The 12,181-nt window shown below is 38.0% G+C and overlaps 1 protein-coding gene across 17 annotated transcripts in view; it reads right to left on the bottom strand.

Moving 5' to 3' along the window:
- Window positions 1-12,181, bottom strand: part of ERC1 (ELKS/RAB6-interacting/CAST family member 1) — a 308,860-nt gene that overhangs the window by 230,149 nt on the left and 66,530 nt on the right. For all 17 annotated transcript variants that reach the window (XR_013944890.1, XR_013944891.1, XR_013944892.1 and 14 more), the window contains one exon: window positions 11,763-12,179. Coding sequence is in view for 13 of the 17 variants with exons in the window: in XM_080576070.1 (XP_080432196.1) it covers window positions 11,763-12,179 (417 nt within the window). In the remaining 4 variants the exon portion in view is untranslated. The remainder of the gene's footprint in view (window positions 1-11,762; window positions 12,180-12,181) is intronic.

Genomic DNA, 12,181 nt, shown 5'->3' with positions numbered 1-12,181 from the left:
CCACTGTCTAAAACGATGCTTTGCACAACAGCAAACTAAGTGTCCTACTTCTATCGTCTTAAATAGCTTCACTGTAATTTGGGTGAATTATAACCTGCAGAAAAACAACACCTCCCACCTCTCAAGTGCATAGTAAGGACTTGATTTTGGCAACCTGCCTATGATTCTGATGAGTCTGAAAACAGGGCCACAGTCACACCGAACCTCCCTAGAACACAAACTTAAGTAGGGCTGCTGGAGGAACATCATGCAGAAACATCCTTCTTAACACTGAAATATAAATTATGCACTTATCCATGTGGCAGAAAGGAGAGAGCTTAATATCTCTCTGACATATTCAGATTATATTGTGGACACACGCCACATAGAAGCTTGAAAATTAGTACTTTCATCTTCAAAACAGGACTCTGAACAATAATTAAAGTGCAGGGCCACATGTAGATACCAGGATCAGAAAAATACAAAACTAATCCTTTTTTCTTGTGACTTACCCATTCTGATCAAGTAATAAAACATCCTTCATTTCTTCTACCTTCATGCAGAAAAAACTTTCATATCTAACTGATACTATTCCATAACAGATTGGTAAGATTCAACATCGTCTAACCTTTGAATCAAACTTAAATTATAATAAGGGATGAATTTTCACTTCAGCATTTCATCGCTACCAATTTTTAATTAAGAATAGTTATTTTCCTTTTCTTCAAACAAGATCTAAACTAAAGGTTTGTGTCTTATTACCTTGCATCTGCCAAGTAGGTCTACAAGGTAGTACTGTATCCCTGTGAGAAATAACACCCTAACTTTCTATCTAGCATAATTACATAGAACAGCTGATCAAATGTACTAAGAACATTAAATATGTAAAGGATATCTGTGATAATGTAATTTTAATGCACCCTAAAATATCTGAAGGATGACAAATTCTAAATGTGTTTAGTTTTTTTTTTTTCCTGACCAAGAAATGCATAAACAATTGGAAATTAGAGATTATAGTTTCAGAATTGAGGGAGTCCTCAATACTGAGCAGTATCAGAACTACATCTAAAAAATATTAGCAACTTATACATATGCACATAATGATGAAGGGAAGAATTTATTCAGAACCTTTTCTTCCAAAACATGCTGGCCGTATCATTCATTGCTACTCCCTCAGTTACTCCCACATCTGATTTTACAAGGAATTTGTCAGAAACATGAAAGTGCACTTTAAGTGGTGACATTTTTAGGGAAGTAGGCTTCATGCTTAAAAATACAGCAACTTATCTTTCAGTAGTACCATGAGATAAGCACTTTCCAAATGCAGAAGAGGACACGCCTTCTATTTCCTGCAGAACCCACCTAAACAGACAGCATATATCTCATGAAGAATGAAGGAGAGAAATATTTGAAGTAGGTGCTCTTTCATGCATCAATTTGTTTTTAATAAAAAATTGCCAAAAACTATGCAATGTGCAATTAAAAACATCACTTAAAACTCAGGAAAAAATAAAATAAAAAAAATCTTAACTAGCCTAACCATGCCTTTATATGGTCAAATACGATGTTCTGTGCAGCATGATCTTTGCATCATTCAGCAGACCGGATAGTTATCTAATGTTTGTTTTCATTCTCCAACATGTAGTCCAGGCCTTACTCAGAGAACATTATACTTGTACTTAAAGCTTAGTTTCCCAGATGGCTTCTGTCAATCTTTCACATCTAAATTTTGAAAGAATTTAGCACCCTGGTTTCTATTATAATGAAATGCAAATATTATAAACCAAAAGAAAATTTCAGGAATGTAGTTCAGTATCAGCGTAAACTATCATTGTTACTTTCAGAAGCTATTTAATGTACCAAACAGATCTATAATTGTGTAGAAGGGCAAATTGTACCTGACTAACCTGATTTTCCTCTACAATGAGATGACTGGTCTCATGGACAAGCAGTGAACAGTGGGTATGGGATATCCTGAATTACTGGTGCCTTTGACATTGCCTCCAAACATCCATGTAGCCAAATTGGTGACATACAGACTGGATAAGTGGTTTATAAGGTAGGTGGAAAATTAGCTGGACTGTCAGGCTCAAACTGTGTTTGGTGGACAGCAATATAACGTCCAATAGGTAGCTGCTTACTACTGCCAATCCTTGGAGTTTGATACTGTGGCTGTATCAAAGGAACTGTACAGTTCCTTTATTAAGGATCCGGGTTATGGGATAGATTGCACTCTCTGCAGGTTTCCAGAGTATACGTAATTTTGGGAAGACATGAACTAGAGTAGTGTGCTCTTGCTGGAAGGAAAAATAGAAAAAAAGACAACTGTATCCTGGGCTGTATTAGCAATGGTATAGATGCCATGATGGGAAGCAGATATTTAACTCTATCTGGCTCTTGTGAGACCACTCCTGGAGTATCGGGCCCAACTTTGGCCTCCCCAGCATTAGGAAGACATTTAAAAGCTGAATAGAGTCCAACAGACAGCCATCAAGATGGATTGTACCTGGAACATACAATATAAGGGGAGAGGATGAAAGAACTGGGTTGGTTCAGCTGAAAAGAAAAGGCTTGGGGGTGAATCTTGTTGATGTCTAGAGATATCTAATCGGACACTGTAGGGAAGATGAAGACAAATTCTTTACAGAAGAGCACAGTGGAAGGATGAGAGTCAACAGCAAAAGATGTAACAGAGTAAATTTTGACTTACAATATGGAAAAAAATCTATTAGGAGAGTAATCACATGCTGGAATAGGACTCAGAGAGGTTGTAGAATCCCCATCACTGGAGAGTCCCAAACTGAGCAGGAGGTTGCATGAAATGACTCTGTACTCTACAGAATACAATTATCTCTACTAATTAGGACCAGACAGTGACTGAGGAGTATCACAATTGTTTAGTTTCAAGTTTTCTAAGAGTATTTTTCAATAAGTGCTCAAGCCCAGTAATTTGACCTATATTTCAACAACACAAAACTGAACTGAAAAAAGAATGTGCAATATGTAAGTCCTCTATAATTTATCTCTTTAGTATTAGAGTTTTGCTACTGAAAAAATACAGTTATGAAAGTTTGGAACCAATAATCATAGTAGTTTCTTCAGAAATTACTTCTGTATGTCTCATTTCCTGTATTTGTGAACACAATCAATGTAATTCCCTGAACAATAAATTATTCATATTAGTAATGAGCATAACTTTGAATCATGTGCTGGAAATTCAACACAAATCAATAATGGAGGGTGACAGTTGCTTTGAAGCTCAGATACTCCTAGCTAAAGAAATTCATCTTTATGTTTTGCAATTTGATGAATACATTCAGCCAGTGATTTCAAAATCCAACCAAGAACTCAGATACTAGCACACACAAAATTCCTTTACAAAGGTATCACTTAAAGTGAAAATTAGAACACAGCTTCCAGTTCATCTCAATGTTCAAATCAGCAGAAAACAAATGCAAAATCCTCCAAAACTTCAGCAGTAGATTAAAAGCAGGAGACAAAGATGAGAGGGACCAATTAAGACCATCCTACTAGTTTTTAGTAGTAAGTCATTGTGTTGAAGTCTGACTACAGAAGTATAAATTCAAAAGATAAAGAAAAGTTGGTTAAAAAATAAAATACTATTAATTTATAACTTTATTTACATATGTGCTATTCAATCTTATCTTCTCTCCTATTTAAGGAGCAATAAACCTATGTTTTCTACTTGTTTCTTAAATTAGCTTCCAAATTGTTAATGGTATTTTCAAATTTTACTTTTATACTTTCCTGTACTGCGACATTTCACACTTACAGAAATAAAGTTCCAGCAGTATCGGCTCTACTGAAGAAAGGTGTAGGATAACATTAACACTTCTAAAGAAAGTATACCTGAAGCTGTCTTTTGTAAATAAAGACAATCCTGTAAAACATATTGACAAGCAAAACCCTTGAATATAATGAAATATCAACAGACATTAAAGCTTAATTATTTTACTTATAAGCCCCAGCCAGGTTTCTGCCTTTGGAATTGTTTCAGATGGTTTTAAAAATCTCACCTAAGGGAGTCAGAGGTGCTGAAGTAAACTATTAGAAATTTTGCTTTTTGTAAATAAAGAAAACCATACCTATTTGAAGCTTCAGTAGCTCATTCATACAGCAATAATTTATTTGAAATAAGTGTATAACACAGTAAATACAAAATTTAAATCTCTTTATAATTTTAACCCTGTATGCTGAAAAAAGCATATGAATAAGCACATTGAAATTTTTGTGGATTGTTTCACATTGATGAGATGATAACTATTATACAGAGGGAAAAAAACCCAAAACCTCATGGATAGCTGTAGTTCTGCTTTTTTTCTATTCACTTAATACCTGCCTATTATTAAATAATTACCTAAACTCCATAAAAATCAGAAATTTGCTATATAAGAATTGGAAGGTGTTTATGATTTCTTTGTAGTCTGGAAAGACATGAAACAAATAAGTAATTTTTAACCCTAATTTTTCAACCTATTTTTTGAGGTTGAAAACTAGTTCTGAGAAGAAATATCATGCAACCAACCCCTAAACCAAGGAAGGATGAAAATAATTAAATTAACCATCATTTTTTTTATAAAGGTCACATAACACATTCCAAACTATAACACAATTAAATAAAAGCATGCATCATTTGTTCTTTGTACATTTTGCTCTCAAGTTGCAATAGCCCAAATACTCGACTTTTGTTCTACAAAATTTCAATATGCTTGAAAACTAAAGAAATAGAGTGATTCTAATCAACACATGAACTATTTAAATTATCTTGATTTAAATAATTCCTCCCTGCTATCCTCAGCTAAAAAAATGAAGCAGCAACAGAACAAAGCAGGAACTTCATTTTTTAAATCATTAGAAAGGTGTCCTGTACTACAATGGTATGAGAGTTCCAGTTTCTGAACCAGGCTATATACTACCGCAAACCTCTCTCCAGAAGTGTGTCTTATTTATGTTGCAAAATCTTGGAATAGGACAAAAGCGTTCTTTGAGATAACTCTAATTGCTCTAATTAAAATTGCTAAATCCTTCTCTAAGCCTGGAGCAGAAAAGAGTAAGAATTTTAACACATGCATGGAAAAAGAACTTCTTTGCACAACTTGTCACAGTTAATTAAAATCTGCTCAGATAAGGCAAACAACCTTTCTTTTCACAGGGCATTTTAAAATGGCAAAATTACTGTTCAGCAGTCCTCAGATGGTACATTTACACAGCGCAGCCTACCTACCCTTCTCACTGAGCTCTGTGCTCCTCCTGTTTAGCTGTCACTGCATCAAATTAGATAATTTAAAGCTAAGCCAACTACATCTGTATTATAGGCTAGTGCGTCTGCTCTCTGCTGTGCCAGAAATGTACTCTAAGTGGAGACACTGGAATGAGGGCTCACAGAAATGTTGTGTTACTTCCTATAATAAAGTAAGCACTGTTTGATTCGAGAAAGCTACAAATACGGATCAGTCCTTTTAATAATGCCATACTAGATTACCATAAAACAGTTCACAAAGTGGACGTTGTGGGATTGCCATTTCAATGCACTCTGAAGATGAAAACAAATAATAGCTTTTTCTGCCATAACCTCTATCCTTAAGCCCATTTTAAATGGCTGCCTCTATGAATGATCCATTTCAGCGACTGCTTTACATACAAAAACACCCTTTACCTGCTAAATACTGTATCCCTATCTCCTTAATTTAGTTTTGCACTTGGTAGTATTAAAAATGCATCATTTGAATGGGCCCAATTATTTAAAATAATCAAAATGTCATACAACTAAACCTGTAATTTACTAACAAACAGTTTTTGTGATGCAAAATACAAAGCTACTGCTGGTTACTCTTTCCTTGTTCCATACCATGCTATTATGCAAACCTTGAATCTAGAACTGACACAGGAAGAAACCTTCTAGGAATATTGCTTCCATTCTCTTTTGGAATAGAAGGCGATAGCCAGCCATCTGTCCCAGAGCTGGATTCACAGTTTTCTTTCCTATATTTTTATGTCTAATTTTTGTCAGTTAATTCAAATGGCTGTTTTCCTTCTTTATGATGAAATACATCACCACTCTGACTACTACATTGGCATCCCAATGAACGCCTCACCCCACTTTCAATGCCTGCTTGGCCTCAAAGTTTGCACCAATCACTCCCCTCTCCCAGGAGGACGCTAAGGCTACGAGATCACCATTTACCTTAAATGCAGAGTTGCTTCTGACCTCTTGTTGAAGGTGTTAACAACAGCCTCATGCAATCTCTGCCACAACTCATTTGCAGGACTTACATACCCTTCACTGTAAGGACATGTTAGAACTTTCCTGCAGGAAGAAGAACTTGCACTGTGCCTAACTTCTGTTGCACCTTTTCAGGAAAAGCCAATGGTCAGAGCTATGTATGTTATCAGGACTCTCAATGCATGTTATATGAGGCACTATGGAATTAAAGGCTTCAGAGGAGTAACATATAGGTACCACTGAGAACACTGGCCAATGAAAAGAGAACACATTTGGGAACTTCCCCTCATACATCCTTCTCAGTCCTTAGGATAGCAGACATCAAAGGCTATCCCTATCTGAGCGTAAGGAATGCAGTGATGTGTGAGTATATTCTGAGGACTCCAGTTAGTGCATGCTATAGCACTGCTGTGAGCAAAGATAGATTCGGTTGGTAGAATGTATGTGTCCGGTAACAACCCAGAGACAAACAGCTCATCATCACGTGAACCGCTGTTGGAAAGTCTGTCCTGATATCCTTTGTGGAGGAATATGAAAATGGGACAGCACCGCTGAAGTCTACTGTATGTGACAATAATACACACTGAGCAGCCTATTTTTGTTCCCCCTGGGTAGAAACAATGCAGATGGTTTTGTTTTTATCCCTTCTTCTAGGCAGATGGGAAATTTGGCCCATTTTTTTTTTTTTTCCAAAAACTCTCAAGAAGTTACTCTTTATTGACTGTGACACTATTAGTGTATAATCACAGGTCTTTGTTCAGGTAAATATATTCCTAATGATCGATAGCAATGAACAATTCAAAAGAGAAAGGATTAACCAAGTTGGTGTAATTGTGTTGGACTGTCCTTATGAAATGTAGTTTGACCGTAGTACTCCTAGTCTCTAGAACATCAGATGTGGACACAATCACACAATATTCTTCCATAAATTGCACTGATATTTGGTGTATCTTTTACTCTGTGTAGTGGAGAAAAAACATATTTCTACTCAGTGCATTTAGCATTTTGGGAGGAGCGGGAAGGATGTCAAAAAGAGCACAGCAAGCTTCGTTATCTTTAGAGCTATGTGCTGTCACTGCCATCGCTGATCATTCTGCAGCAGGTGAGTTTGGAACAGTGAAGTGGCAGTTAACGTCAGTCAGGAGCTATTCTGAAAGTTGTAGGTCCAGCTGCTGGATTTCATCAAGTATTTCTTGCTGGTATGATAATCTTGTTTCTGAAAGTTAGGTCTAAAATACCAACAGCAATATGAATAATTTTCACTAAGACTTGAGGGGTCCTCAAAATAGCAACATCTTTTTATAAGCTATGAAGCTTAAGCTTGTTTTCTAGGGAAGAGGAATGTGATGCAATCACACTGTCATCTGCTGAAGTCACTGCATCCAGATGTTCAATAAGACATTTAATTCTTCATTATTTTGTGTTCATGAGCGACTGCCCTCTGTATCAGTGAGTTGCCAAATACAACCTACATTATGCTTGATACAGGATCTTTCCTTGAATATGTAAAGAGAGATTACTTGAGCTTCATGGTATTCGGGACAATGTTCGGAAAAAAATTCAAGAGAGCCAAACTGATAACAGAGATACCTCACACTATTTGAAGGAAAATCCGTTTCATAGGCTGGATATGGTAAACTGAGACAGTTCTCTGGGAGATTGCGAAAGACATAAAATATCTTCTACGTGAGGAACAACTAAGTAGCAAATGACTTCAGCCTGTATGAATGACTATGACTTCAGCCTGCAAAAAGAAAGAACTTGAAAGGGACATGACAAAAATCCAAACTCACAACTGGCACAGAGAATCCCAGTAGTGATCAGCTGTACACTGTCTTCCAGTGCAAGAACAAGGAGCCATCAATGAAGCTACTGGGAGACAGGTTCAAACCCCAAAAGAGAGCAGAACTACAGAACCACTTACAAGATGATGCCACAGCTGCAAAAGTCTACATGGGCTGAGTAAGACACTGACGCCGTACTTGGATGGAAGATCCATGGAGGATACTTAGCTGACAAATCACAAGAAGTTCAGTTTGGAAAATGGGAGAGTGTTACAGAAAAGTAACGTGTTTGCCCTGTTCTTACCTCTTCTGAGGTGTCTGTGTATGGGCACTATTTGAAACAGAATACTGTTTCAATAAAGTGATCCTTGGCCAGAACCACTACAGCTATTCTTTAGTTACGTTCTTAGCTCTGACTTGTGGTTCTGTTAAGAATTTCTTTTCCTTTGGAAATTAGTGCAATCCTTTCTTCAATCACAGTAATAGCAGTAGCTGAAGAAATCAATTAATACATGTTTACTTTTGAAGGTTAGACTGCTGGCCGCTGCACCATCTGAGAGACCATCTGATGACCTTGAGTCACAACATCACCATCTGAATTACACGTAAGCTTCAAAGTTGGAATATAGAGGGATACCTTTTCCTCCAGAATGCAGACATTTATTATTACTCCTAGTATTTTTTTAACCAAAAGTATAATACACATGTAACTCAGAAATAGTACCTGTGAATTCTGACACCTCAGAACTTGCTTTGGCTAAGATGGTCAAAACTGCTACTGAAGTTTTTCTCAGCTTTTCTGATGTGTTAGAACATAAAGTATCCACAATGACCTCCCAGCTCTTGCATATCCCTTTGGGATATTACTGTTTCTTTTAACAGCAGTATTTAAAGAAGAGTTTAGCATACCTTTCCTGATACTGGAAATACCAGTTAAAGAACAATCAAGAAAGTAGATGGCTTTCTTCAAGACAGCTCAGAAACTGCATAGTTAGTATTTGGGGTATCAAAAGGCTAAAACAACTTACAGATTTGGAAATACAGACAAATATTCAGATAATGGAAGCTTAGGTGAGGAAAGTGATGCAGATAGACCTAGGAAGATCTGCACACAGACCACTTCCAATTGTGGGATGGTGACATTAACTATGAACCAGATCTCGCAGAACACAGCAGCATGGTGCCCAAGAACTCTTCAAGTTTACTAGCTTGAGTCTACAAGCTTGAGGTAGTAAACTTGCTTCAGAGGTAGTCAGCTACAGTTCAGCAACATACCCTAATTTTCCCCGGCCTTCTGGACCCCCACATGAGACTCATTGTCATGGTTTTGGCTGAGACAGAGTTAATTTTCTTTGTAGAGGCTTTTATGATGCTGTTTTGGATTTTCGATGGAAATAGTTTTGATAACACACCAATGGTTTTAATTGTCACATAACAGCCCTGACACCAAGTCAAGCACTTATCAGCTTCTCGTTCTGCCTGCCAGTGAGGAGGCTACGGGTGCACCAGGAGCTGGGAGTGGATACAGCCAGAACAGCTGGCCCAGGCTCACCGAAGGAATGTCCCATACCACGTGGCAACATGCTCAGAAATAAAAGCTGGGGGAAAGAAGGAGAAAGGGGGGGATGTTCGGGGTGATGGCATTTTTCCCAAGAAACCATTATGCGTGCTGAGCCCTGCTTTCCTGGAAGTGGCTGAACTCCTGCTTGCTGATGGGAAGCAGAGAACGAATTCCTTGGTTTGCTTTGCTTACATGCATGGCTTTTGCTTTACCCAGTAAACACTCTTTATCCCAGCCCATGAGTTCTCACACTTTCACCTTTCCTGTTCTCTCCCCCATCCCACCTGGGGAGAGCGAGCGAGTGGCTGGGTGGTGCTCAGCTGCCTGTTGGCATTAAATCACAGCTCTCGTGCAGACAAGCCTGAGTTGTCAGCATAGTCTAGCTTGGAGCTCAAGAATAACACATGGGTGCTAATAAACCCTTCTTGATAAGGCCCAGTTCAATATGGAAATAGCTTGGCATCTCTTACATAGCACCATGTCTCTGAGGCTCCTAGGGTGCTCAGCTTCAAGGCTGGATTCTGCACCATATCAACAGCTTGAGCTACAAGTTACAGAATTCCCAGCTTATCCTTCTCAGTGCATTAGAAATGGGTTGGCAGTAAAGAGTAATTAAAGTATGTTAGATAAATGGCATTTGCACTTAGAAAATCAATGTCATCTCTACCTTCTCCAGGAAATCATTTACCATAAACATTAAGATTTAAATAATTGATGATTTCCAGACATATGTGAATGAAGAGAGAATTCTTATCTTTCAACATATACTCATCATTGAGCAGAAACAAAAGAAACCGCATTCCTAAAAAAATTACACAGCTCCTGCCAGCTTTTCATTTACGTTGCCGGCCTTACAGCAGAAACAAATGGAAGCCATTTGGGGCTCTTCCTGAAATAGATACAAGAATTGGAACAGAATTATCATTGGTCGCTAAATAAAGGAAAAACTGTAGTGTAGAAACTCTGGAATCATATTATCTTCACTCCAGACACTCAAGAGATTACTGCTCTAAAAGAACTAAATCTGGCCTAAATCTGACTCAGAAATGCAATGGGGTCTTGCTTTCTTATATAAATGCTTACAAGAGCACAAGTACAATGGGTCGGGCCATGGAAAACATATAAATAAGAGGTATTAGGAAGTATTTATTAGCTCACAACACTCATTTCAAAAACCTTTTTACAAGACCTTGCTTCCCCGCCTTCTTAGAGAGGGGGGTTAGATCTTGTGTATATGTCAGGCTTTCAAAAAAAATGCTGAACCACAAAACAGATATACAATGTACAAAACAAGTCATAGATTCACATGCACACATTATACATACATCTATAGCTATCGATTCATGCATTCAATCTAGAGATGTATATTAAATAATCTTTACAGAAAATCGTATAATTAGTGAATACGTGCCTGTGTAGATACATAACACACACTGAGTTACTAGCCTTTGAGAAGTCAATATTAGAATGCTTTAGAAGGCTGGTTGACTACAAGTGGAAAATGCACTTAACGTCAAGGAATTTAATGACACTGGCTACACCACACCTTATTTATTTTCCTTTATTTTTCATAGATACTTGTATTATCGGTATCCTAAATTTTACTGTAATTAGTTTGGGATAGTTAGTAGTGAAGAACGCCTGTCATCACACTGCCCTACTGTGCGATACAGATGTAATGGCGTGTTTTCTTTTCTGTTTTAAGAGAGGTGGGGGAAGGGGTTGCAACATTTGCAGCAGTGTCCCTTTAAGTAATCTTTTTTTTTGGCTGTGCATCCAGGGCAGCTAATAGTTTTATCAAATACCCTTCACAGCAAGACGACTGTTTCCATGGAAACTGTAGAGCAATCATCCATTACTCCTGCAAAGATTTCTCTCAGCTCTCTCCTAAATACAGGTAGCTACTTTCACTGAAGCTAAAATTGAATGGAAGAATACATTTTACAGTCCATGTGTCAATTCACTTCTCGAGTTTCACATGGGGGCAATGGGGAAAGTGGGGCCTAAGGCACAAACCCCAGGAAATCACACACAAGGAAGTTTTAAGACAGGGACAAATTCTGTTGTCTGCAATGTAAAATACAGCTTATAGACAGGATGTAAAATTCTTTCCTTACAGATGTGAAATGGAAAGGAGGGGAGATTGAGAGCTAGAGATGAAGATCGGAGATGAACCCAGAGCTTGGTCACTTACCTCTCTCAGCATGTTGTTTTCTTTTTCCTTCTGTTCGAGAAGGCTCTCCAAATGGTGTACATGCATCTCTGCTTCAGCCAACCGTCTTGTTCGCTCATGATCTTCCTCAGTGGCTTTTGCTGACAGACCTTTACTCTGCAGCATCTCCAGCAGCTTTTTGATGGACTCATCACGTGCATTTAAGGTCTGTTTCTGCGTCTCAATACGCAGTTCCATCTCTTCTAAGGTTTTACGTAGCAGGAAGAGTTCCTTGGCCTGGCGTTCATGCTCTGCATGAAGTCGTTGGAAGTTCTCCTCTGTCAGCTCTGCCACAAAGGGCTCACTGGTTCTAGTGCTGCTGTCCTGCTGAAACAGTTGGTTCAGGTCCCGCTGGATCCGCAGTTCATCTTGGAGAGCCTGGATAGTCATCTGCATATGCT

This window comes from Anser brachyrhynchus, assembly GCF_964034855.1.
Source record: "Anser brachyrhynchus genome assembly, chromosome: 1".
In the NCBI taxonomy this organism is placed as follows: Eukaryota; Metazoa; Chordata; class Aves; order Anseriformes; family Anatidae; genus Anser; species Anser brachyrhynchus.
Note: the sequence above shows the minus strand (reverse complement) of the source record. Positions and strands in the feature narration are given on the sequence as shown.